We start from the raw sequence: 26930 nt of genomic DNA, 5'->3' as shown, positions 1-26930 counted from the left end.
CTCAGACTCTCCTCCTAGCACTTACCCACCGCACATTCCCGACTTACAAGTACATTCCCTTTGTGTTCCAACCTCCCCTTCATGTTGGCTTAACTCCTTTATTTTCCATAGTCGCCTGTATTTTTAGATCTATAATATGGCTACCCACACTTCATCTTTGTAAGGAAGTTTTCCTCCTCTGCTTGAAATAAGAAAACAGGCTGCCCTGTTCAAAGTCGTTTTTTAAAGTTTATTTTTAAAATCAAAGCTAATTATAAAAGAAAAGCCCAGGATACCCCGTTTTCTATTAGGTTCAAGCTTTTTTAAAATTTTTTTTATCATTCTCTCTCTGCTGTTTTCACTTTATCTTTTTCGAGCGTGCAAGACCCCAGAAACCCTTCTGAGACTCTCTCAGGTTTCATCAGAGGATTTGCTTCACTGGAAAATCCTCTGAAGAAGGTTCTCGAGATCTACGGAACTTTAGACCTACATTTAAATTTCTGTAGTACTTGGACTCAGACTGACTTCACAGCCAGCCTAAGTGTTCTTTTATCTTAGAGACTGTTTTGGGCAGAAAGGGGGTAAAAATAAAATAGACATGTTTCAAAGATTTTGATGACCTTTTGTTTGCTTTATCAAAAAAAGAAAGTGTTTAGAATGTATTATACTGATGGTGATATATCTCTTCCCTAAAGATGGGTGCAAGGATTTCCTAAGCAGGATGTTCATTTTGTCAACGACAGCACCATTTGCTACTCTAGTGGCAATTTCGTAATATTTATTAATATCGAAACCAAGAAAAAAACTGTACTCCAGTGTATGAATGGAATTGTGGGTGTCGTGGCAACTAACATTCCTTATGAAGTTGTGGCTTTTTCTGACCGGAAGCTAAAACCTGTCATCTACATATACAACTTTCCTGGGTTGACCAGAAGGATCAAATTAAAAGGTAATCCTGTAAAACCTTTCCTTTGCCATAGCTGAAGGATTTTATTAGAAGATGTAACCAAACCTAGTTCTTATAAACAAAGAATTTTTTGTTGTTGTTGTAATACACATTGTTGTTTTTTTGTTGTTGTAATACACATTTTTAAGGAAGGAATCAGGCTGATCACAAAGGATTTAATTAATTGGGCTAGAGCCTTGCTACTCAAAGTGTGGTCTGCTTACTTTCAACACTGTCATCACCTAGGTACTTGTCATAAATGCAGAAACTCTGCTCCCGTCCCAGACTTACTGAATTAGAATCTGCATTTTAGAAACATTTCCCAGGTGATGCATAGACACATTATGAATGTGTCTCAGAAGCACTGAGCTAGAAGACTCATTTACAGCACTAAATACAGTTTGAAAAAACCTTTTCAGAACAATTTTTTTTCTTGATCGTTTACTGAAAATCCAGGTGAATGGTGTTGTATAACTTCTAAAGATAAGGCCTCTATCCCACAGAAAAATTCTTTTTATTTTTGCGTTGAATGCTTTAAAAACAAGCTGTTTTCTTTGTTGATCAGACTATGCTAAATAAATACAATAAATGACAAAGTTTAGCATTATATTATGGTCAGTTAAAGTGAGAAGGGTAAAAAAGCAGGAAACAGACATTAAAAATACAGTATATGAAGTAGCAATAGAGACACGAATGTAAAAAAGGCGCAGGAAAAGGCAAAGCTTGCATCTATGGAACCACACTGAAGAACAGCGGGTAAAGAAGGAAAACCAGAGCCTCTTATACAGAGAGGCAGAAGCAGACACTTCCCTTTTTTAGCATCCTCATGATGTACATTTTAACACATTGCTGCTAAGACTTAAAGTCATGTTTCATTTCTTCAATTATAGGTACAAATGAGAATAGAACTTTTTATAGTAGTTTCAAGAACTGGATGATATTAAGCTAAGGTCCAGATATGGCCTAAGGTATGGAGATACAAAATTAAGCTAGAATTATTATACCTCCCTATGGTATGTAAAGTTGTTTGAATAACTTTTCTAATTACAATGTTTCATATATTTATGGAATATTTTCTTTTTCTTGGGTCATTTCAAATCACACTGGGACATACGTGGTGTAGTATGCTCAGTTGTGCATTAAAGTTTAGAGACGGTGAACTAATAGTCTTAATTCACTCTAGTATTTTTAAAAAGTGGATCTTAACTTTTAACTTTCAGTTCATTATGTTAGAAATCAACCAGATCTCTTATTCCAAGAGCTAAATGTTTTTGAATTATGTGAAATTTATTAGAAAAGGATAATAAACTATAGACTAGATTAACTATAGTTAATCTCAGAATATGATAATCAAGTTTTTGTAATGGTTTTTATGTTTTAGGCAATGTTCTTCTGGACTATACTTTACTTTCGTTCAGTTATTGTGGCACCTACCTGGCTAGTTACTCCTCTCTCCCAGAATTTGAATTGGCTCTCTGGTAAGTTCCAGCATCCTGCAGAATTCCTTTTCTTTTGGGTTACATTTGACTTGTTAAAGGAATTTAGAGAATTCTTTTACATTAGGTTATTTATAAAAATCCTTCTGGATTTTATCAAAGGACAGATGCATGAAAAATCTAAATCAAGGAAAAAACAAAAGAAGTAAAAGTCCTAATCATAATGTTTAATATTAGTTACTCCTTTTAGGCATAAAATTTGATAGGGCAAAAGCTATATGAGTGCTAAATTAATTATCATATTTCTCTTTTTATTAATGTGTTATAATATTTCCTTTGTCAGGTAAAGAATACATTTATAAATACATAAATTTTCATCTTTTCTAAAAATAAAGAGCACCTTTGAGCTGTTTGCATGTTTCCCACTTATGTTGAAATTAAGATGGTCTCTATATTAGACCTTAGTTTGAAGTAGACGTTTTTAGAGACTTTAGAACAATTATACATTCAGAGAGTGAAACATTATGCCATATTTGCCAGCTGTACAGGAAATACCTGGAGATAAGACATATCTGTGGTCTTTGCTGGGTCTTTCCATGTGGCCAAGTTCAAAGTTGCATGCACTCTTCCATCCTTAATATAAACTCCTTCAGGGGAATCCTATTAAGGGGAAGTACAGAATGTTTCAGGAATGATTGAGGATGTTCCTTACATACTAGTATTTCTTATATTAATTTGTAATAATCTAGGTTCAGCGAGACACATTTAATTTATGTAGTTTCTTTTTTTAAAAAAAAAGCTTAATTGAGGTATAATTGACATATAATAAACTGTTTATATATACATATATATACAATTTGATAAGTTTTGATTTATGAACAAACCCATGAAACCATCACAATAATCAATATAATAAATATATCCATCACCCCCAAAAGTTTCCTTGTGCCCCTCAGATCTTTTTTATTGGCCCTTGCCACACATACTCTCTTACCCCATCACTGCCCTGCCCTCCCATCCCCAGTTCACCACTGATATGCTTTCTGTCACTCTGGATTAGTTTGTGTTTTCTAGAATTTCACATACAGAAAGTCATACATTATATACCCCTTTTTTGTCTGGCATCTTCCGTGCAACATCATTATTTTGATTTATATTATTTTGAAATTCTCTTATGCTACATGTATCAGTAGTTCATTCCTTTCTATTCCATGGTATGGGTATACCACAGTTTGTTTATCCACTCACCTGTTGATGATGTATTAGTTTGCTAGGGCTGCCATTAGCCAAGTACCACAAACTGAGTGACTTAAACAGCAGAAATTTATTGTATTATGGTTCTGGAGGTTAGAAGTCTGAGATCAAGGTGTCAGCTGCGTTGGTTCCTCCTGAGGGCTATGAGGAAAGTTGAGAATATTAAAAATGTCCACTTTAGAGAATAGGAGAGAGCACTGACCAGAGAAACAGTAGGATCGGAGGTTGTACTGAGGCTCCAGCGAGTGCAGTAACCAGGAATTTATAATATCACTGACACATGTAGTCCTATGATCTTTGTTCCTATGTCTCCAGTAGCCCAGGCTTTCCATTGTACCCATCCAGGCTTGACAGTTTCTGCCAGGCATCTGAAGCAGAAAGTCAAAAGATTCTAGGAACTGGCAATACTAGCAATAGAATGGTTGATATGATGGACAGGACATTTGTGATGAGAATGGAAGGAGGTGAAAGCAGGAGGAAGCCAAAAGACCAGCGAGCTTAATACATATTAGTTTCCGTTTCCCAGTCACAACTCTGAGTGGAAGGAAGTGTCGCTGCCTGTATGAGGGGATAGCTTACATTATTTTTTTTTTATTTCATCTAGCAAAGGACCTTGCTCAAGGTAGGCATTCATGATATTATCTCAAGTGAATAAATAAAATCCATTTTAAAAGTACTAATACTATGATTGAAAAAACTTAGAAATGATCAGTTGGCATCAATGTACACAGTACACCCAGAATCATATGTAGTATTAGAGGTTTGGACACCTACATTTATTTTTCATTAAATGTGGGGATATACTCCATTTTCTAGATTTGGATGAGTTAAATACAAATTAAATAAGGAATAGAAAATAGCCTTGGTAGTATATGAGTAAAATTTTTAAAAAATAGTTATTTTGCTTTAACAGGTACCATATAATGATAAGCATAATTACTTATAAATGTGATATTGATGTCATAGATTATATAAATTGTATAATAAATTAAATAATTAGATAAATGTTCTCAAGAAATGAAATTCAAATGAATTATTTTTTTTACCAAATGCAATTTTTCTCTAAGGAACTGGGAATCAGGTGTCATTTTGTGCAAGAAGTCACAGCCTGGTGTGGATGTGAGCCATATGACTTTTAACCCCATGAACTGGCGCCAGCTGTGCTTGTCAAGTCCAAGTTCAGTGACTGTGTGGACCATCGAAAGAAGTAACCAGGAGCATTATCTCAAAGTAAAGTGAGAGACTTTAGTACAACACAATATAGTAGTGGTCTTTGTTTGCATTCATGTAATGTGATTGGATTAATGTGGTCAATTAAATGTCTTTATATATACATCTTAAGTTTTAACACTTTTCTACAAATATAATGACATTGAAGTAATTGTCTGCATTTCAAAACAGATTCTTTATGACTTGATTTCCCAATGACTTTATTTTAAATATCAAGTCCCCTAGAGCTTTTTCCAACATGGTTTAATTTTCCAAAATTTTATTTGCTCTTACTGTTTCAAAACATGTCTATTATGTAAAAAGAACAGTTATGAGTTTTTGCTCCTATTACTTTGATGCCCAACTGAAATCTCAAAAATAAGAAACTTTTAGATACGGAAATTTTATATATAGATTGTACCTTCAGCCACATTATCTATAAACAAAAGGGTAGTTGCATATAGTGGGTCGTGGGAATGACCTATTTAAATAGAACTAGACCAAAAAGAAATTCTGGCCCTGGCCAGGTGGCTCCATTGGTTGGAGCATTGTCCCATATACCAAAAGGTTGCAGGTTCGATTCCCAGTCAGGAAACATACCTAGCTTGCGGGCTCAATGCGCAGATGGAACATGTACAGGAGGCAACCAGTCAGTGTTTCTCTCTCACATGAGTGTTTCTTCCTTCCCTTACCCCTCTCTCTCTCTTCCCCTTTCTCTCTCTCTAAAATGAATTTTTAAAAAATGTCCTTGGGTGAGAATTAAAAAAAAGAGAGAGATTATATGACCAATGTCCTGGTGATAGTTGGTGATAATGGTCTCTTTGTTGAAAAGAATTCAGAGATTCAAGACGCCCCTGAGCTGACCATACTTTCCCAAGTCAAAGACTAAGGAGATGTTGGCCTTGTACACCATTGATATCACAGTTTTTGAAAACTGCCTTCTTAAGAGAAATGTAAATGTGGTAAATAAAGTTTTCTAAATGGAGAACCCTGAGAGAGGCCCTTCTTTCTGCTCAGTACTATTTATGTCGCAATTTCATTTTTACAAGAACCCACTGAATAGCCAAATCTGTCTCTAGGCAGAGTTGACAACAATATACCTTTTCATAAAGTGGATGATGTCTGTAGCAGATCCTTGCCAGGGCAGGCAAGTAATTTATCACGCCATCTATCTTTTTGCTTCCCTGGAATATCCTCTTCTAGTTCTGAATGCTGAGTTGGGATTTTTCTATAAACAAAGTGGGAGGCAAAGTGAGTGGATTTTCCAGTTCGGAAAGCAAGCAGGATTTAAAAATACTTAAGCCTTACATTGGAGTAGTGGGTACTATTTTGAAAAATCATTTTACAAAATTTTTCATCATTCATAATACATAACCAAGAAATTTTGAATTTAATGCATAAAGCCATGAATTCTCCAAATTCATCTTGATAGCCATGCTATGATTAAAAATAGATATGTGGTAAATTTAAAAATGGATTCCTGATACCAGAGGTTGCAGAGGTAGCTGAATACAACCTACATACACATTTATTTTGACACACAGTGTTTTTAATTTGAGGTGGTAGCCAACATCTAAAATTTGAGAGCTTTCTTTCATAAGTATCCAAATTATGACATTTCCTTTAAATGTTGGAACCAGAATTCTCACACATCAACAGCGTCAACAAAGCCTCTTGGCTGGAACTGCCACCTTTAGGAGGGAAAACAATTTCCCATTTGCCACAGTCACCACCTTGCCACACCTCACCCTGTCAACATTCAAACTTACAATCCTGCTTTAGATGTTAACTTTGAAAATTCCTCTGTATCTAATTTATAGCTGTGCATTACTTATCCCTTATAATACACATTTTAAAATCTATTTGGCCTTTATCTGTTCTATTTTGTTTGTTTTCTGTTAAAACACCTCCCCACCTTACTTACCACCAATAAGCAGCAGTTACATTAATGACTGGTTCCTGTTAATGTGATTATTCTGATGTTTCTTTTTTCTATAGGTCAGTAAAATTACCTATGGAAGACGGGTCATATTTTAATGAAAAAGACGTAGTTTTCCCTGAGTCATTGCCTAAGGATCCTATCTATGGACCTGTCCTCCCACTGTCAGCCATTGCCGGGCTAGTAGGCGAAGAGGCTGAAACTTTCAGGGTAATTTCCTGGCACGTCTTCCTGTTTGTCTTCACATAGTCATCCCGTGAGGCATGCAGGTTAGAGAGACTCCTCCTGTTTTTAGTACAGATTCATCTGGAGACCATGAGAGATGAAGAAGCTGAAATTATGAGTTTGGGTGACTGGGAAGATAATGACACTGCTAACTGAACCGGAGAGCCCAGATGTGATTTCAGTTTTGTACATACTAAATCTGGGGTGCTGGGAACACATCCAGGTAGAGATGCCAGGTGGAAGTTGGCCAAGGGACTTTCTGTTAGGGAGAAGTCCAGGCTGCAGACACAGGGTATCAGAGTCATCCCCATAGAGAGGAGAGTGGAAGCACTGAGGGGAGGGGTGTGATGAAAAGGAGAGAAAGGATGTCAGGGAAGAGAGCTAGAGCAGAAACTACCAAGAGGTGGAAGGAGGAAGGCAAGTCTGAGAAGGAACAGTCACAGAATAGGAGCAAATCCAAGAAAGAGCAAGACTGTGGAAAACAGTGGAAGAAAGTTTCAAAAGGGAGTTTGTCAGCAGTTGCACACTCATCCATTCATTCAACAAATTTATCAAGCTCCTCCTATGTAGCAGGAACTGTTTTAGGCAATGGGGTCACATGGTGACCAATCAGGCATAATAATCCCTGCCTCTTGGAGCTTACATTTTATCAGGAAGACAGAGTAACAACACCAAAAGTAAAGAGATAGTTAAATCATTGCAAAATGCGATAATTATTTTACCAGGATAAATGGGGGATGGAGGTGAAGACAAGATTAACATATGCTGGTCAAAAAAGGCCCTTGGGGAAATGACACTTAAGCTGAGACTTTAAGGCCTAGGAGCCATTACTCATGCTACAAGCAAGGCAAAGGGAGTTTAGGCAGAGGGAACTGCCCGTACAAAGGTCCTAGGGGAAGAAAGGAATTCAGTATGTTTGGGGAGCTGAGAAAAGACCGTACAGCTGGAGCAGAGTAAATGAGGGGGTAGTGAGGTACAGATGATGTTCCAGAGGGAGGCAGAGAGCAGAGAGTAGCATATGCAGGGCCTTTGAGATGAAGGTAGGAGCTTGATTCCAAGCCTCTCCAACCTGCATTATGCTAACACTTGTGTTAAAGCTTCAGACCAAGGATAAAAGAGAGAGAGGTTCTCAAATGTTTTTGACCACTGCAGAGAATTAAGCTATAGATATTAAAAATAATACAGTTTGGTAGTTTATTTAAAAATCTCTGGCAAGCAAGAGAAAAGGTTGTGTGCTCTTTGTGATTCTTCTGAAGAATGACAATTATTTACTTTTTTAAATTATAGAAAGTGACTAATTCCTTTTAGCACAGATCTTAGCCTTGGAAACACAACCACACTCAGCCACAGTGGGGCAGCAAAGTAAACACAAATAAATCAGCCATCAGGGTGACAGAAAGCTATGTGGTCCACAAAGCCTAAAATACTCACTACTTAGTCCTTTACAAAAAAAATTTGCCTTAGATCCTTGGCCCATTTTATTTTCAGTCTCCACAGCCACCTTTTTTCTAGATACATCCCATAGGTTTTGTGCATTTTTCTTTGAGTTTTCTGTGGAATCAAAGTCACATAATATGTTTCATGAACCAAATTGGAGAGGTCACCAGAATCAGACAGAGAGTCCTCTTCTCATTCCCCATGGAAGCTAACTAAGCAGAGGATCTAGGCAGAGTTATCCACAGCCGCTCCAGGAAAATCACATCCATGCCCCCTGCAGAATCAGGAGGGAGAGTTGTGGACAGAAGTCTTCCTCAAAAATGGTGATTGTAGCTAGATGATGACTTTCTTAGATTCAGGATACAAAGTTCACCAAGAAACAGTGTAGAAGTTACTTAAAACTAATAAAAATATGTGACACTAGAACTCTGAATGTGTTGGCAAGAATGCCTTATTTTTTCCTAGTGCATTAAAATGTAAAGTAGTAGAGTAAGAAAGGAGTTCAGTTAGTTCTTGGCAAATGGTGGGGCCAGTGAATGCATATATGTACATACTCATTTGTTTCCTCTTTGCAATTGTTTTGATGGGTATTTCTCTGGCTGTTAGGCTGTAATTGTTGTCTTGACACAAGGTTTCTAATCTTTCCCTGAAGCCCAAAGATGATGTATATCCTTTGCTTCACCCGACTATGCACTGCTGGACTCCAACAAGTGACCTATATGTTGGCTGTGAAGAGGGTCATCTTTTATCAATTAATGGAGAAAGTTTGGAGGCCACTGTGCTTGATAAGACAGAAGACAGTCTGCCGGAGGGTGAGCAGCTGCTTTGCTCCATTCCCAGGAGCGTAACCATTGGTGATGATTTTGCACTTGAAGATGAATGTTGTTGTTTCTTAATAAGATTTACTGGGGTGACAGTGGTTAATATGAACATATAGGTTTCAGGTGTGGGTTTCTGTGTTACGAGATCTGTATATTGCACTGTGTCCACCACCCAAAGTCATATCTTCTCCTGTCACCATATATCAGGGCCCCCTTCATCCCCCCACCCCCTTCCCTCTGGCACCCACCACTGCTGTTTGTGTCCATGAGATTCAGTTTTATATCCCACACATGAGTGAAATCATTTGGTTCTTGGATTTTTCTGACTTATTTCACTTAGCATAATATTCTCAAGGTCCATCCGTGTTGTTGCAAATGTCAGTACTTCATCCTTTCTAATGGCTGAGTAGCGTTCCATGGTGTACATGTCCCACAAGAGATGAGTGTTTGCTCTCCTGTTTCTCTCTGTCTTAGAGACGTCTTGATTCCTTCTTTATCCCACACAGAGTTACCAAGCCCTCTTCCTCCTAGCTAACCAGCGTTTCTTAAATGTTACAGGCTCTAGGCAGTCCGCTATGCTATCACTCTCTAATGCAGGTTTCAGGTAATCCTCAAAACAGCTTTACAAGGAGATAAATTTTTACCTACATGGTATCAATGAGGAAACAGAGGCATTGAGAGGCTAACAAACATGCCTGAATTCACATAACCTGTAAACTGTGGCGCTGAAACCTGAACCCAGGCTATAAGACTTCAGAGTCCAAGTTATTAGCTATCACTGTGTCCTTTACCACAACATGCCTGTTCTCTTTAGCAAGCTAATGTTTTCTGATCTCTACCCTCTCAACCCTTTTCTCCATAATGGTCTTCTAACTGCCACCTTGAAAATTACCTTTATGTTAAGTGGTTAGAATTTCTAAGAGAACCTGATCTATTCTCTTTAGATCTGATGTCCATTCTTGGTCCTAGTAGCTCAGCCCAGAGTTGGGTCTGGGTCACAGAAGAGGCTAGATGTAGACCAGGGGTGGGGAACATCTGGCCCAGGGGCTATATAAGGCCGGCAAAATCATTTAGTCTGGCCCTGCTAAGGCAACTGCAGGCGGGACTCAAAATTCAATAACTCTAGGAGCTTTTTTCATAGGAACAATTTTGTATGCCCATGAATGATGTTATAAATATCCAAATGGCCCTTGGCAGAAAAAAGGTTCCCCACCCCTGGTGTAGACCCTTTGAGAAGGGAACCTTGCCAGGGCAAGCTCCTCAAACCTGTCCATTGCACTCTTTATTCCAGTTGCTCTTATTATTTCACACCTTGATTTTTGCAGCAACCTTAGGACTGACTTCATTGACCTTAATCAACAATTGACTCAAACCAGGCAGCTCATCCCTGCCATACTGCTCTTCTTGAAGACCATATTTTAACATGTAACTCAAGGATTGCTCCACCTTGCCTTCAAGCCCTCTCTAATCTCATCCTACCTGTTCCATTAGTATTAGTTCCTACTACCCCCCAGTACAGGTCTTCTGTCTAGCCAGTCAGTTCTTCCCATCGTTTCACAGAAATGCCTCCTAGCTCATTCCTTTGCCACTTTGCCCTCTGAACCCTCCAGTTCCCAACTTAAGCATCAGCACTGCAGCAAGTTTTCCCCAACTGCAATGTCCCTCAACTATGCCCTCTCCCATTCCCTGACTCACACAATACTGATAAAACTGAAACCATTATATTTTACTTTCCTAGCCCAACCCCTCTTTCTTCTGTTTACTCTCACCTGTACCCTTCAGGCATGGTTCACTCTCTAATCTCACATCCACAGTGCCATCCCACAGCTCTCTAAAAAGTAAACCTCTTCTTTCTAATGCCACCTACTCCCACTGAGACTGTTGGAAGTTCTCATCATTCCTGTGCTCTCCCCAAATTCTGCTTTCTGCTATTTGCAGTTACCTTTGTCTAGGGTGTCGTGTCTTCCTGGTTTACCTGGTGAAATTGCCTTCTGTGGAGCCTTCCTGTCCTCACACCAACCTTCAAGCACGATTAGGTGCCCCTGTCTGGGGTCCCTTCAGGCTCACTGTTTTCTTAGAGCCTCATCTTATGCTATTACAGTGCCCCATGTGCATGTCTGTCTTTCCCACTAGCCATCAACTCTTTGAAGTCAGGAACTGTGTTTTACTCACCGTTTGGCTCCAAAATTTAATCCCAGAGATTTCTACAGAGTAAATTAGCACTTGTATGTGTGTGTAAAATGAATTATAAAACAATGTTTCTCATTTCTGATCTCCTTTCACAGTTGTAGTACGTTATACCCAATATAGAACTTAATCAGGGTAGTCATGCATTGTATACTATTTCTTCCTGTATACTATTTCTAATAATTTTCATGGTATAATATAATGCTTTCAAAATAGATATTTATCTCTAATGTGTAAGATACTATGCAAGGTGCTTCAGAGTTGACAGAGATGGCAAATATGTAACCTCATCATCTCTACTTTTAAGTGATTTCTGTTTTAGTAAAGAGAATAAGACAAGTAGTCAGCTAATTACAGTCAGGTAGATTAGGGTGATTTCACCAAGAGGGGACTTCACAAAGTGCTGTGGGAATTCAGAGGAGGGAAACAGACCAAGTTATTTTGAAAGTGGCATTTGAAATGGCCCTTGAAGGATGGGTTCACAGGCAGAGACCTTTTGGCAATGGTATCTGTGTAGACAAAAAACCTGGGGTAGGTGGGGACACAAGAAGTAGTCCAGTTTGTCCGGAGCGGCAAGTTTTACACGGGTGGTGGGGAACGAAGGGTCATTTATACTATATCTGACCTTGAACATAAGGCTAAGATGTTTATACTTAATTCAGCTGACAGTGGGTAAACATCAAAAATTCCTGAATGGGATGTACCCCAACTGGAATTGTGCTTGAGATTAATTTAGTCATCATTCAGGAAAGGAAGGATCCTAGAAGCAGGTGACTATAAGTAGCAGGCACCTAGATTAGGGGAGGAGTCATAAGAAGCTGGACTCTAGTGGCAGTTGGGTTGGGAAAGAAGAGACTGCTGGGAGGTGAATAGTTCTTGAAGGAAAGAGCACTATCCCTAGCATATGGCACAATGCCAAGCACCTAATATGCAGTAAACAAATAATTTGATGGATGCCATCTGAAGTTTTGATCTTGTGATTCTTGTGGTTTATGTACATAACAAGTAATATGCTTTTGTTATTTCCCCACAAGGACAATATATTTTTTATTGAAGTATAATTAACATATACTATTATATTAGTTTCAAGTATACAACATTCAAGGACAATATTTTATTAATAACAAATGCTCTTATAGAACATTTTACTTTCTTTTATCCACTGTGCTTTATTTACTGAGATATAAAATTACATACCATAAAGTTTACAACTCTTTAAGTATACAGTTTGATGATAATAATATAGTTTTTATGGCCTCTTAAAATCTCTGACAATACATGTATATATATATATACATACACACACACACACACACACACACACATATACATATATATATGCTAAATAATTATACAGTGTTAGTGTTAGTTACATGGGTCTGATGATACTGACCTTAAAAAAACTTGTGTGATTTACATCAGTAATCATTGCTAAGCAGCTTTTATTATTCATTGTTTGGGAGACATCATAGCACATATTCTAATATGAAGTTGATTTTGGGGGGGGAAAGGATTACAAAGAAATGAATAGTCCTAGGAAATCAAATGAGACGAATTACTTTGTATTGCACTTTTAATTATGTCACCTGTTTTTTTGTTTTTCTTTCCCAGAAGTTGGAAGAGATCTTATCAGTCCAGTCTCCATGGCATATCAGAAGGGAGGTGTACTTGCTTCTGGAATTGTAATGTATTTTTTCAAAATTAATTGCTTTCAAGAAAATATACAATTTCCATTTGTTGTCATTTACTATTGTGAGCCATAATTTGGGACAGTCTCTGTCAGATTATTAATTAAAATTGTTTCCTTTTTGGATGCAATCATAAAACTTTTTGCTATGAAGAATTTTAAATATACATTAAAGTAACAATCAGTATAATGAACTACCATATATCTACCTCATTGCAAATAGGCAAAAATAAAATTTTAAAAATCCATGCTCCCCCAAACACCTAATATCTGTCACACAATTCCATTCCTGTTTGTGTTCTTAATGTATTAAATTTTCAGACACAAATGGAACGTTTTGTCAAAGCTTCAGCTTAGCCTCCTGTGTGTGCCCATTTAGCTTACCTGTATCATATTGTTAGTGTCCACATTAGAATTAATATTAATAGCCATCATTCACTTGGTGTTTATTTTGTGCCAGGCACCGTGCGTGCTAAGTGCTTTGCTTGTGTTATCTTATTTTCCCTCACAACTACCCTAGCAAGTAGAAACTATTGATGGAGGAATCACATCTTCTGGGGTTCACTCACCCGCAGTACATATGAAAAAGGGTCAGGCCATGTTACTTTTCCATGCTGTGGTAATCAGTGCTAAGGTCTGGAGCTGACCTACACTAAAATCTCAGGTCTATTGGTAGCTGTCCTGAGATTACTGTTGGCGTTGTCTCTTCCATTGCCACAAATCATATCTCCAGCCCCAAGGGCAGCTAGTCAGTGTTGTCAAGGTGAGAGATGTAGCTCCACCAATGAGAAACAATTTGGAGCTCGTAAACCTACACTCAACTTGCAATGGACTACCCCCACCTCCTACATTTAGTCTGCATTTGTGGCCTTGGTGTTTTCTTAAAACTAATTTAAAGAAAGGATTGGAGTATCAGCTCTGGTGAGGGATGGAGAATGATGAAATACCTGGCATGTTTCCCCCCATGTCTGAACCCAGCCTTCTCACAAATGTTTACTCTTAGTTGTAATGGGGTCTAATCTAAAAATTATGGACAAGTTTGCCCAAAGCCTCTTCACTATTGTAGAAGTAACTCAAATTCTTCTTGAGAACAGTAAAATTTACCTAAATCTGTTCATAACCAACCAACCAACTCATTTTTATTGAATACTTGAAGACTATAAAGGAAACAAATAGCACACTCCTTACCTTTGGGTTATTTTGGGAGATAAGAAATTGCATGTAACGATTAAAGAACATTAAGACTAGTATCCTTTGAAGCAAGGAGATTGCTATATGTACAAACCACACAATAAACTCTGCCTTATTTTCCGCACCTCCTGTATAATAAGATGATAAGAAGGTAGATGCTAGAAAAGTTCAAAGAAAGAGGTCAGTAAAATTTTAGGTAATTGAAAATATATGTCACAAAAGAGATCAGTTTGAAACTTGACCAGGAAACATGGTTAAAAGTTACCTAAATAAAGGTAAGAAGACAGGGCATTCTAGATAGTGTAAACATAGACAATTCCAAAAATAAACAGTGGGTGGTAATAAGTCTTAGCTTGTCTGCTAAGGAAAGTATACTATGCATTGCCTGAGACTGATTGTCTGTATTTATCTCATTGTTTTTGGTCTCTAGGATGGCTTTGTGTATTCTTTTATTATTAAAGATTCAAAGTACAGTATAGAGGATTTTCTCCAGATTAAAGAGCCTGTAGAACAGTTGGTCTTTTCTCCCAGTTACAAAATGTTGCTGATTCAAACAGAAAAGGTATGCTGGTGATTTCTTAGTATGCAATTTTCAGATATTATTATCATCATTTCATGACAGGAATGAAGGGCAGAGTATGCTGCATAATGATATGTTCTGAGTCAGGACTCTTAAGTTGCAAATGAAAACATAATAATTTAAAGGTTTTACTAACAGAGAGAGTGTTATTTGTTTTTGTGCATGTAACTGAAAGGGCAAGGAATTCATCTGAATCCAGGAGCTCCCATAAAGCCACTGGCCTTGTTTCTCTGCCATCTCTTGGCTCTGTTTCCTCTCTGTTGTCTGCCTTTCTATGCAAAGTTACCCATCTGGTGTCAAAAGAACCTCTTATAACACTATTTTATATTTCTATCTTTCGTTGACCTGGATGGAAAGATACTAAATGGAAAAAATGTAGACTCATTGTACTAATTTGGGTCACCTCTCTCACCCTGTGTCAATTATTATGTCCAGATGGATTCTAAGCTCTGATTCACCATGCCTCCCCTTGGACCCTGGGTAGAATTAACCCACCCAAACATGGACTGAGATTGGGGTCATGAGTGGTTGTTTAAGGAAAGTATGGGTTCTGTAAGAGAAGAAGGGAGGGGAATGAATGCAGGATAAAACCAAACATCCAACCTGGCTGACATTGCTCAGTGGTTGAGCATCAACCTATGATCCAGGAGATCATGGTTCGATTCCCAGTCAGGGCACATGCCCAGGTTGTGGGTTTGATCCCCAGTAGGGGGCATGCAGGAGGCAGCTGATCAGTGACTCTCTCATCATTGATGTTTCTCTCTCTCTCTGTCTTCCTCTCCCTTCCTCTCTCTGAAATCAATAAAGACATATTTTTTAAAAAACACCGAAAACAAACATCCACCTCAATTATAGTGTTTGAAAGACTCCTAATTAATGGAATGACCTTAGGAGGTCAAGATTAGCAACAGTTTGTATTCTTAGGCAACAATTTTAGATGAATTACAAACAAAGTTAAATGATTTTCTGCCTAAAAGAAATTTAAATTTATATATGGAAAGCCTTCAGTTTCTGATAATTACCAGAAGTTAAAACAACTGTACTATGTTTTAATAAATGACAAACTTAAAATATTTATAACAGGAAACAATAAAAAATAAAAAAAGTAACATAACAGAAGGGACAAAGACCCAAATAGAACTTCTAAAAAAGAAAAATATACTGATTGGACGCAGCCAAAGAGAGAATTAATAAACTGGAAAATAGAAGTTATCCAGCGTGTAGCCCAGAGCCACAAAAGTGTAGGAAATACAAAAGGGAGGGTATGAGACATTAATGATACAGTGAAAAGACCTAACATATGTCTGATTGAAATACCAGAGAGGAGAGAGAGTGGGGCAGAGGCAGTACTAAAAGAGATATTTTTCAGAACTGATTAAAGACATGAATTTACAGATTCAAGAGACCCAGTGAATCCCAAGCAGGAGACATAAAAAGATATCACCTTAAATTTAACAAAGTGAAATTGTTGAAAACCAAGGACAAAGATAAAATCTTAAAAGAAGTCAGAGAGAAACAGAGATTATTTCAAAGAAATTTTAATTAGACTAACTGCTGACTTCTACATGGCAATAATATAAGTAAGAAATAGTGAATATGTCTTCCAAGTAGTGCAGGATCAGCAGACTATGGCCAAACCCCCAGTAGAATGTAAGCTCCATGAAGGCAGGGACTTTTTGTCTATCTTGACCTCTGATGTAGCCCCAGCATCCAGAGCAGTGTCTGGCACAGTGTATTCATTTAATATTTGCTGAAATATTAATGAAAAGTAAAGTCAGTAAATATCTACCAAATTTTAGACTCTACAAAGTTATTTTTTATATAAACAAGAACAAAAACAGTAATGTTTCACTCAAACTTGAAAACTTGTGATTAGTAGACAACAGACTTCTTATTGTTAGATAAGTGACCATACCATATTCTAGTTACTTGGCAGAGATGTAGAACTTTCAGGATAGATTTCTTTTTTTTTCTTTTCTTTTTTTTGTTTTTGAGAGGTGAATTTGGGAACTGAGAGTGATAAACAAGTCATAAAAAGACAGCTTTGGCCACATCTTCACAATTTCCACAAAGGCTTATTAAAAGTTTTCATTAGTGTCCACCATGATCTAGTATGTGATAGGATTTAGTTCATCTTAACTTCTCCAGTTCTCTACATTTTTCAAATTTTATGCATTATTTTTAAAGTCAGAAAAAAGGTTTTTTGTTACATTATATAACTTAAAAAATGAATGCCTAGAATTGGAGAAAAGAATAAAGTCCCATTTATTGATTATGATGAATGAATCAATAAACGAACACATTATGCATCTACATTTTAAGCTTCTCAAGACCTTAAGGAGTTGATCTCCAATATTCCATCACCTAGTCCCATACAATGCCTTGCTCACAGGAGGCATTTAATAAGTATTTGTTGAACTGCTCACACAATTCCATTAATTTTCCTTTTTTTCTTTTGGTATATTTAAAGGGATCTGTTTATATTTACACTTTTGGTGAGGAGCCAACCTTAGATAAAATCCTAGAGGCTTGTGATGGGAAATTTCAGTCAACTGACTTGATCACACCTGGAAATGAATACTGCATGGTAAGGAGTATTTTATTGTGTCACAGTGATTTAAAGATGAGATTTTGGAAGTTCATGTGCAACCTGATGTAAATAGGAGGTAGAGGTTATTCTTGAAGATGTGGTAGAAATGCCAACCACTTTCATCATCAAATGTACTCCCAAGTTGGAATGACATTATCATGTTGGGACTCCATCATATTAAGTCTCTGCGAATGACCAAAGCAATCAAAATTTTAGGAGCCATTCTGTTTGTATTCACCAGAAAACTTTCCAAGCCAGGCTTTTAAACACATTCATTGCTAATGAGTCATCAACACTCGTAAACTGTTAGTATTTATGCTCTTTCAGAGTGATGCAGTCCCATCTGAGGATGAAAATGAAATAGCTGCCATGCACAAAACATGAATTTGATCTACTTAGGAAAATATCCCGCCCTCTACATTTAGAAAAGAAACTTTTTTTCTGGGTATTTAACTATTTACCTATTGTTTATCTCAAGAAACGTATTTTACTTTTCATATGATTTATCAGCAAATCCATTAATATTTTGGGAGTTGTAACAAATAAAAATATAGATTATGGAATAGTTAACACTTAAATTTTTATTCAATCTTGAGATTTTGAGTATATGATTTTTCCTCCAGATGTTCTCTGCTAAGCATTATGTATATTCCTATGGTTGTTTAAAATCAATTAAAAATTCCATACAAGATTTTCACATTTAGGATTTAGATACTTGATCCACAGTTTCTTGTTACTCACTCCATAATAGTCAAAAAACAGAAATTGTACCACATTGTAGTTGTTTTAAGCTGCTTTCAGTCTTGATCTGTGAAAGAGTAAAAATTATTTGTAAAAATGAACAATATGAACTTCAGGATTCCAGTCCAGCATGTAAGGAGCCTCATAACAAGAAAGAAAGCTGAATGAATTTAAAATCAGCAATTCTTCTTAGATCCATCAGATTGAGGTCATAGAGATGACTGATGCCTCCAAAATGATAGAGACAGACAGGCAGATGCAGAGAATGACAGCTTATGGAGCAGATGCCCAAAAGTAGAAACCACACTGGAGCCAGTACCAGAAGGGATTGCAATGGAAAAATATGCACATCTCAGACCTTATTTAAGAAATCTCATGGAAAATCCAAAGACAGCAGGACTAAACAAAAACAAGATACCAGAGGAAGCAACCAAGATGTCCTTCAACAGGAGAATGGATAAACAAATTGTGGTACATTCATACAATAGAATATTATTCATCACTCCAAAGAAATGAGCTGTTAAGCTATGAAAAGATATAGAGGAAACTTAAATACATATTGTGAAGTGAAAGAAGCCACTTTGACAAGGCTGTATCATTCCCTCTGTATGACATTCTGGAAACAGCAAACCTATGGAGATAAAAGATCAGTGGTTTCCAGGGGTCCAGTGAGAGGGAGGAAGAGAAGAAGAAAGAGGTGGAACAGAGAATTTTTAGGGCAGTGAAATGATTCTGTATGATCCTGTGATGGTGGATACATGGCATTATAGATTTGTCAAAACCCACAGAATATATAACACAAATAGTGAACCATAATGTAAACTATAGGCTTTAGTCAATGATAATGTATCGATATTGGCTCATCAGTTGTAACAAATGTATCATGTTAATACAAGATGTCAATAATAGGGGAATTGTATGCATAGGAGAGGAGGACGTCTCTGTGCTTTCTGCTCAAATTTTCTGTTACCCAAAAATTGCTCTTAAAAACAAAGTCTATTAATTAAGTAAATAACAATGTATAATTTGCTATTTCTAGGCTTATTCACTAGGCAGTAATCCCACTGAATTTTCAAATAATGTTATCTCAGTTATATTACACAGGAAAAAAAATCTTTATTTTACTTCTCTAATTCTAATTAGTTATTATGTTACTTAAGACATTAAAAATAGTAGTTAATGTTTGTTAAAATCAGAAGTACTGATGTTGAGATTGTGAAGTAATTATAATCCACATAAGTAAAATAAAATTTTATACAAAATAATCAGAGTGATAGACATACTAGAAAAAGATTTAGAACATGCTTCCAAAGCAGAGTCTTGTTTTCCACTTAGAGTTTTATTTTTCTTTCTTTTACAGACACTCACATATTCAGGGGAAATTTGTATTTGGTGTGTGGAGGATGGTGCTTGTGTCAGCAGGATTTATCTAAATACCCCAGTAAGTATGCCTTATAAATGGACTTTAAAAAAAAAAATTGAATTCTTATCCAATCTACTTTTGCCCATTCACCTGTCAATAGTCTGTGGCGATGCCTTATTGCATTTTTACCTTATATATTTAGAGTAATTCTTGTGTATAAAGTATATTTTACAGCCAAGAGGATGAAACTTAAGGTACTACATTGGTGTATAGGAAAGGACAAGTTTTCCTGTGGTTGCAGGTATACCTGAAATTCTAGTGTTTTATCTCATTCATGCTATAACTTCACTGTGGATCGATAGGGCCTCTGCTCTGTACTGTCTCTCAGGGACACAGGCTGATGGAGGCTCCACCAACTAATAGCTCCTCAGTGCCATGGTATAGGAAGAGAGCACTAGAGGGTCTTGAATTCGCAGTTAAGTGTTTTTACTCAGAATTAAAATATCCCCTTGACCATAAATACTTAAATGGCCCCATCTAACCTCAAGGGGATTAGTTAGAAATGAAAGAAAATTGCCATTGTAAGCATCTTGAGCCAAAAATTAAAAAGTAGGGGTCTTGGTTCAATCGACTACAGAGTATAGAACTTGGGGTTAAGCCTTGGAAAATTCACTTTTAAAACTAAACTAAAAACCTCAATTTCGAAACCGTGTAATTTAATGAGGTAGGACTTGACTTCTCATCTGAGCTTTGTCACCACCTATGAGATCCTGGGGCAAATTGCTGCCCTTTTCTTGGCCTCTATTTTCTGTTCTGCAAAATGATTATCTCCTAAGATCTTTTCTATTTCTAACATTCTATAATTTTATTCAAAACAACCTACAAATTTTAATTTATAGAGAAATGAATCTGATTTCTTAAGTGTCATGAAAGCAAATTTATTCTCTCAGACATTATGTTCTGTAAATGATGGTGAGAAAAGCAGGAAGCTGTGATGCATTCTTTGGTGACTGAATACATAGTACAGTGATAATGGTTATTTTCTGAAGTCTTCCTCAGTCATACCAACACCCCAGGATCTACCATTATCCCATGGAAAAATGATGATTTCAGAAATCTCTAGCCTGGCCGGTGTGGCTCAGTTGGGTGAGCATCGTCCCAGGCGCCAAGAGGTCCCCCATTTGATGCCTGGTCAGGGCACATGCCCAGGTTGCGGGCGTGATGCCTAGTAGGGGGCTTGCAGGAGGAAGCCGATCTACATTTCTCTCTCATCGATGTTTGTCCCTCGCTCTTTAAAAAATTAAAACATATTTTTAAAAAATCTCTAACATTCTATAAAGATGTCCAAAAGGTACTAGAAATTTATTTTAAATTTCTTATTTTACTTTTCATGATTATTGGTGTAATTTTATAATCATTTAGGGATGAAATGGCTTAAAGTTCAAGAAATTTCTTCATATTTTTATCATTCTAATTTTAGGGTAAAGGAATAAAGTGTACAGATTCCTGTGACTTATTGTGCACTAGGTGAGCTTGGAAATGTTGAGTAGGTAATTTGTCACAACATGGGCCACGCTTCTCAGATTCTACAGGCTTTTCCAATAAACTAGAATTCTGGTGTGTAGGAGATCTGGCTTCGTCTTTCTGTTTTTTGTGTTTGTTTTTTGACACAGTGAAGTTAAGCAGCTGGGGGTTTATTTTAAACAGGCGACAGTTCTGGCTTGTTCCCCCTCCTCCCTGTCTGCGGCAGTGGGGACTGTGGGAGGCTCTGTCCACTTCATTGATGTCCTGGATGCCGAGTCCCCTCAGGCAGTTCACAAGGCCTTTCTCTCCGAATACCCGGTTCAGCACCTCCTGTAAGTACTGCCTGCTTCTCGCAGCAGCTCTGTCAGACCTGTCTGTTGAGAATTCCAGGGAAGCTGTAATTCCTTTACATTTTAAGTTTTAAGTGTCAATTAAAACTTGTTTTGGAAATTAATATATTGACTCAGTTCAGTGTTTAAAAAGTACAGAGGAGAGTGTAATGAAAGGTGTCCTACCCTTGTCCCTGAACCCCAGTTCTCCTGTCTGGAGACAGCCTGTTACCAATTTCTCGTGCCTCCTTTCCAGAGATATTTTACCCATAAACAAGCAAAAAGATGCGTACTTTGTTGTATTTACACAAATAATTATCAAGCACTTAGAGTGTGCCAGGCACTTCTGTTGTATTAACTTTATGAGATGGACACTCGTATTGTCTCCACTGCAGATAAGAAAGAAAACAAATAGTTTAAATAACTTGCTTAGTATTTCACAGGCATAAAGGGCAAAGGTTGGGATTGGAACCCAGGCAGTGAGGCTCCAGAGTCACTGTCTTTGCTCTAAAAGGGAGCAAACCATATACAATGTTCTGCATCTCCTTTTTCCCCACTTAATAGTGTATCTTAGAGAATGTTTTCTATCCACTCATAAAGACTGTCCTCCTTTTTTACAGCTATATAGTATTTCATTGTATGAATATACAATCACTTTTAAAAGATAGTATATTGATGGGCATTTAGATGATTTTAAATCTTTGGAAGCAAGACTTTTGAGACAGCATAGAGACATTGGGTTTGGACTCATGTTATTATTATTATTCTTTCTTATGTTAATTTATCATAATAGTAGTGTTGAGAACTGACATTTGTGCATGTCACACATTGTAGCTTATTGAATACGATCCTCGCCCCACCAGTCAGGAAGGTATTGTGCTTGTGCCTGTTCCACAAATGAGGGAACTCGGGTTCAGAGAGGTTAAGAGAAGTGCTTGCGGAGAGATTACCCAGCTGGCAGCTGGAGGAGCTGGCTTTCCACCGCTGTCGGCTGTTCCTGCAGGCTGCGCTGCCTCCAGCTCAGTGGGGAAGGGCTGCTAACCATCCTCCAGTTACACCCTGCTCTTCTGTACCATGTTTTTTGTTGTACCTTTCTCAGATCCTTCTCTCTTATCCTAATTTGCATTTCTCCACTTTTTCTAATTTGATGAAGGTGTAAAAACATTTCACTACATTCTTCCTCCTCCTGCCAGGTACTGGTCCTGAAAGGTACTGAAATGTACTCGTCACTCATATCGGAATTGCTTATTTCCACTTGAAAGCTCTATTGTTGCATTTCATTCACATATGATGTAATAGTTGCCCATCTTCAGTGAATCCTCTTGACTTTGTTAAAATTTGGAAATAGCATTACCCTAGAATGTAATGATTACACTTATGTATATTCACTTGGCTTTTATAAGTCAGATAGTATTGAAAATCACAGACCATAAGAATGACTGGTTTTGAATGGATCTCTGTTCTGTTGTTCAATAAATGTCTACCATCTTATGAGTGAAACAAGTGAAATCGCATTTCTTCTTTTCTAGTTATGACCAGCGAGGAATGTATCTATTAGCTGGAACATCAGAAGGATACATCTTTGTTATCAATGCCAAACCCTCAAGCTTATTTCACATCCTTGGATTCGTAGGTACTACGTAAAATGCTTATTAATTTAAAATATTGGTCACTTTATTCCAAAGAATTTAAGGTGGTACAAATGGGGCTATCGTGAGATAATTATTTGTGGTATATTTTCCAAAAGAGAAACATTTAAATAACTGTTAAAAGTTACTTAGGAGAATTCCTACATCATATTTAGAGGTTTTTGATACATCTGCTTGGTACATAGTTGATACTAAATAAATTTTCTTGAATCAATCAATGAATTAAATAATGAAATGGCTAAATATTTCTAATATTACAAAGAGAAGTTTGGGTTTTTTATCCTTGAAATACTTTTTTAAAAATTTGATCTCTATTTAATAAAGATATTTAAAGAAAGTTTTATGACATGAATCTTTAATGTTTCCTCTTTAAACAAAATGATGTCCAGCTTTTCTCAGTAATGTTTGTTTAAATGCCCAGGTAAACCACATTTGTAGTAGCAAAATGGCACTTATATGATAAATAATAAGAACTAATATATTTCTCTCTGGCTTTAGGTACTAAATATATATATCTATTTCCCCCAAGTATGTTTTTCAAATCTATTTATTGATTTTTTAAAATTATTGAGTACCTAACTAGGTGTAAAATGCTGACAATTTAGTGGAGGAGGAATGGCAGAGTGTTGTGTAGGCTCAGAGGAAGAAGCAGTTAATCCTGCAGGTGTAAGGAAATGAGTGAGGTAAAGGGGACACTACAGGGGGCCGTGCAGAGGATGGGGAGGAGTTTTCCAAGGGTTTAAAGTAGTGGAAGATGAGCCATATTAGTTTTTCATCTCGAGGTGAAAGTTGGAGCAAAAGCCCTTGGAGAGGTAAGAAGTCTGATGTAATAAATAGGTAAACAGAAGAGTTTACTAGATGATGACTATGGTGATGAAGTCTGAAAAAAGACAAAGGGTCCTGAGTGCCATTCCAAGGAGCCTGGACTTTGTTCTGTGGTTAAAGCGATATCATCAGAGGTTTTCAAGATGGGACTAGAATGACTTGACCTGGTATTTTAGAGGATGACTGTGGCACAAATGTGAAGATGAAACAGAAAGGCCAGAGGATGGAATAAAATATATGAGTTAGGCAATTATTCTAGTTGCCAGGCTTAAAGTGATATTAATCATGACAATAACCAACATTTATTGAGGGATTTCAGTGTTCTAAGCACTTGGCATGTGTTAATTCATTTAATTCTTACAGACAATTTTACACGGGAGGGACTATTATACTTATTTCCAGGTGAGGCAGCTGAGGCAGAGTGAGGGTAAGTACTGTTGTCCCAGGTCATGCAAGCAGATTGTGGTGGAGCCAGGACTCACTCTGGAAGCCTGGCTGCAGGGCTCCTACTCTTGTCCACTATGCACACACCATGCTGCAGAGAAAAGAGGGGAAACAACTATGAGTGATGGAATTGTTAGGACATACTATTTGATCATATGTTAAAGGGAAAGAGCAGCAATGACTCTAAACTTTCTAGCCTAGGTGGTGAAAGTTTGTGATGTTATTAATTGAAATAAAAACTCAAGAAAAAAGGAAATTATGGAGGTTGAGAAATAGGGTGATCTGGGGAGCTTTGTAGATTTGAAACCAATAAACTCTTCATTTGGGCATCTTTAACATAAGTTTGGAGATGGAGATTTGTAGTTCCCAGGTAAATGATAGAATTCTGACCTTGAAATCGCAGAAGCTGCTGAGATGGCTTAAGAAGGTAGAGTAGAAGCAAACCTGGTTGCTTACTGTGGCCCAACAGGTAATCTTAATATGTAAATTAGACGACATAGAGTGTAGTGGGACCTGTGGCTGACCTCACAGTAGATGCAAGTTCTGCCTAAATATTCCATTTTTTAACATATCTGGTCGTCAGCATGTGGGATGGGAAAACTATTTCCATTGAAGTTGTGGACAGAGAAAGACAAGGCAGTGAAAAAAACTGAGGACGGGCCAGATTAATGAGAAAACTGGGAGCTACCCACTCTAGACAGAGCTTGAAGGAAGAAGGCTGAGTGGGGTGGGCATGGAGGACTCCCTGAAGCCTCCCTGCCTGGGAAAGAAGCTGAACCCATCAAGATGGGTTGAATCAGCCAACACAGACATCTTATCAGGAGACTCCTTTATCTGTTCATCAAAAATGTCCCCATCACTTGTGTTGAAAGGTCACTTTCAATATCTTGTAAATAAGTTTGAATTTAAAGATTTAGTGAAGGCAGTTCTATAATGTGGTATCTTACTTGGGAAGATGAAAGATTCTTTGAACTTATCAATGACCCCTGATGGTGTTGATTTTCGTTTTCTTTCAGAGGTGGGCAAAGACATTTTACAAATATCCACAGTGTCTCTTTTGGAAACAGACATAGTGGAAGTGATGGTGCTTTCCCCACTTCCAGAAACAGGGAGAAGCAGGCTGGAAATATTTACTCTGCCTAAAATACTACCACAAGGTAAAGAAAAAACAAGCAACCAGTTCTGTCCTGGACCTAGTGGGGGGGGGGGGTTCTCTTAACATGTGAAGATGTAAAATGGCCATCTTTTTGTGTATCTTACAAAGTGAACTAATGAGGCTGCTAAACAATGTGAAAGCGGACTTTCTTCTAGGCTTTGTCATTCATGTGAGTCTGTCTAATTACCAGAAAAAAGAAACAGATCGACTTGCACTTTTGTCAAATAGGTTTGTCATTTTGTGATATCTCCTTTTTGTAGTTTTAAATATACATAGTCAAATTCATATAGGTTACAGTGTAGTTACTTTCACTGATAAAATTCTAAGGAAAGCTTTCTGGCTAGAGGTCTGATAAAATAGACGCTGTTTTAGGTAACAAATATCTAGGTAGCTATTTTGCAAGTATATAATTGTAGAGTATAAAAGAGCCAAAAACTTCAAAGTATTTTTATATTTAAATTAACCATGTTTTAATTAAAGACTGTCATGAGTTACTTGAAATTATATCTCTATTTAATTGATGAAATTAACCAAGGCCCTATAAAAGATAATTTATTCACTATCAATTACTTAATACTCAAGTATTTCTAATGGAGCCAAATTGTTTTTAAATCCTTTTATCACCTACTAGCCTCTGCATTATTAATTGAGCATTTAAAATTCTTATTTCACTTTTCATAGTTTTTCATAACAATTAAAAATTAAAATCAACCTGGCCTAGGATCCAGGAGATCTCGGTTCGATTCCTAGTCAGGGCACGTGCCCGGATTGCGGGCTCAATCCTCAGTCGGGGGTGTGCAGGAGGCAGCCAATCAATGACAACACTCTCATCATTGATGTTTCTCTCTCTCTCTGCCTCTCCCTTCCTCTCTCTGAAATCAATAAAGATTTTTTTTAAATAAATAAAAATAATAAAATAAAATCAATGTATGGTGCAAGTGATCACTGTTCTTCCCTATATGTTACAGTTTCTGCAACCTTTGCTAATGAAAGAGGGAGGATGAGAGACGAATTCATTCATAAGTTCCTGTATGAGACAGAGCACTCTCTGTCCTCTGCAGTGTTGGACTTCCAAAGTCACCAGATATATGGCTTCTGTAGTGAAGTGCCGTACATCTGCAGCTATCCTCTTCCTGAAAAAGTACGCCAAAACCTAAGCTTGCCATCATTTATCTTAGCAATCAAGGTCGACATATTGTGTTACTTAAACTTGATCCGTGCTTTAACATTATAGTCCAGTTAACAAATGGCTTTATTATAGTAACATAATTTCCTTGAATTAGGTATATATTAGCATGACTTGTTAATCCATCAAAATAGGTTGGAGCAACCTCACACTTGTGCTACATATATCATACTTGTCAGATAAATATGCAGATGATACAGCATTAGTTTAGTGCCTTGAAAAAATAATCTAA

General features: G+C 37.1%; 1 protein-coding gene across 1 annotated transcript in view; it reads left to right on the top strand.

Annotated features, from left to right (window-relative positions):
- The window catches only part of CFAP43 (cilia and flagella associated protein 43), a 68613-nt gene that overhangs the window by 1124 nt on the left and 40559 nt on the right, over window positions 1-26930 (top strand). Inside the window, exons 2-14 of the mRNA XM_016212202.2 lie at window positions 675-928; window positions 2307-2403; window positions 4683-4850; window positions 6823-6973; window positions 9078-9237; window positions 13045-13115; window positions 14742-14873; window positions 17362-17478; window positions 19583-19663; window positions 21293-21441; window positions 22968-23071; window positions 25373-25513; window positions 26481-26653. Coding sequence (XP_016067688.2) covers window positions 675-928; window positions 2307-2403; window positions 4683-4850; window positions 6823-6973; window positions 9078-9237; window positions 13045-13115; window positions 14742-14873; window positions 17362-17478; window positions 19583-19663; window positions 21293-21441; window positions 22968-23071; window positions 25373-25513; window positions 26481-26653 — 1798 coding nt within the window. The remainder of the gene's footprint in view (window positions 1-674; window positions 929-2306; window positions 2404-4682; window positions 4851-6822; window positions 6974-9077; window positions 9238-13044; window positions 13116-14741; window positions 14874-17361; window positions 17479-19582; window positions 19664-21292; window positions 21442-22967; window positions 23072-25372; window positions 25514-26480; window positions 26654-26930) is intronic.

This window comes from Miniopterus natalensis, chromosome 14 (genome assembly GCF_054644295.1).
Source record: "Miniopterus natalensis isolate mMinNat1 chromosome 14, mMinNat1.hap1, whole genome shotgun sequence".
Classification (NCBI taxonomy): Eukaryota; Metazoa; Chordata; class Mammalia; order Chiroptera; family Miniopteridae; genus Miniopterus; species Miniopterus natalensis.
The sequence above is the reverse complement of the archived record's forward strand: the minus strand, read 5'-3'. Positions and strand labels throughout refer to the sequence as shown.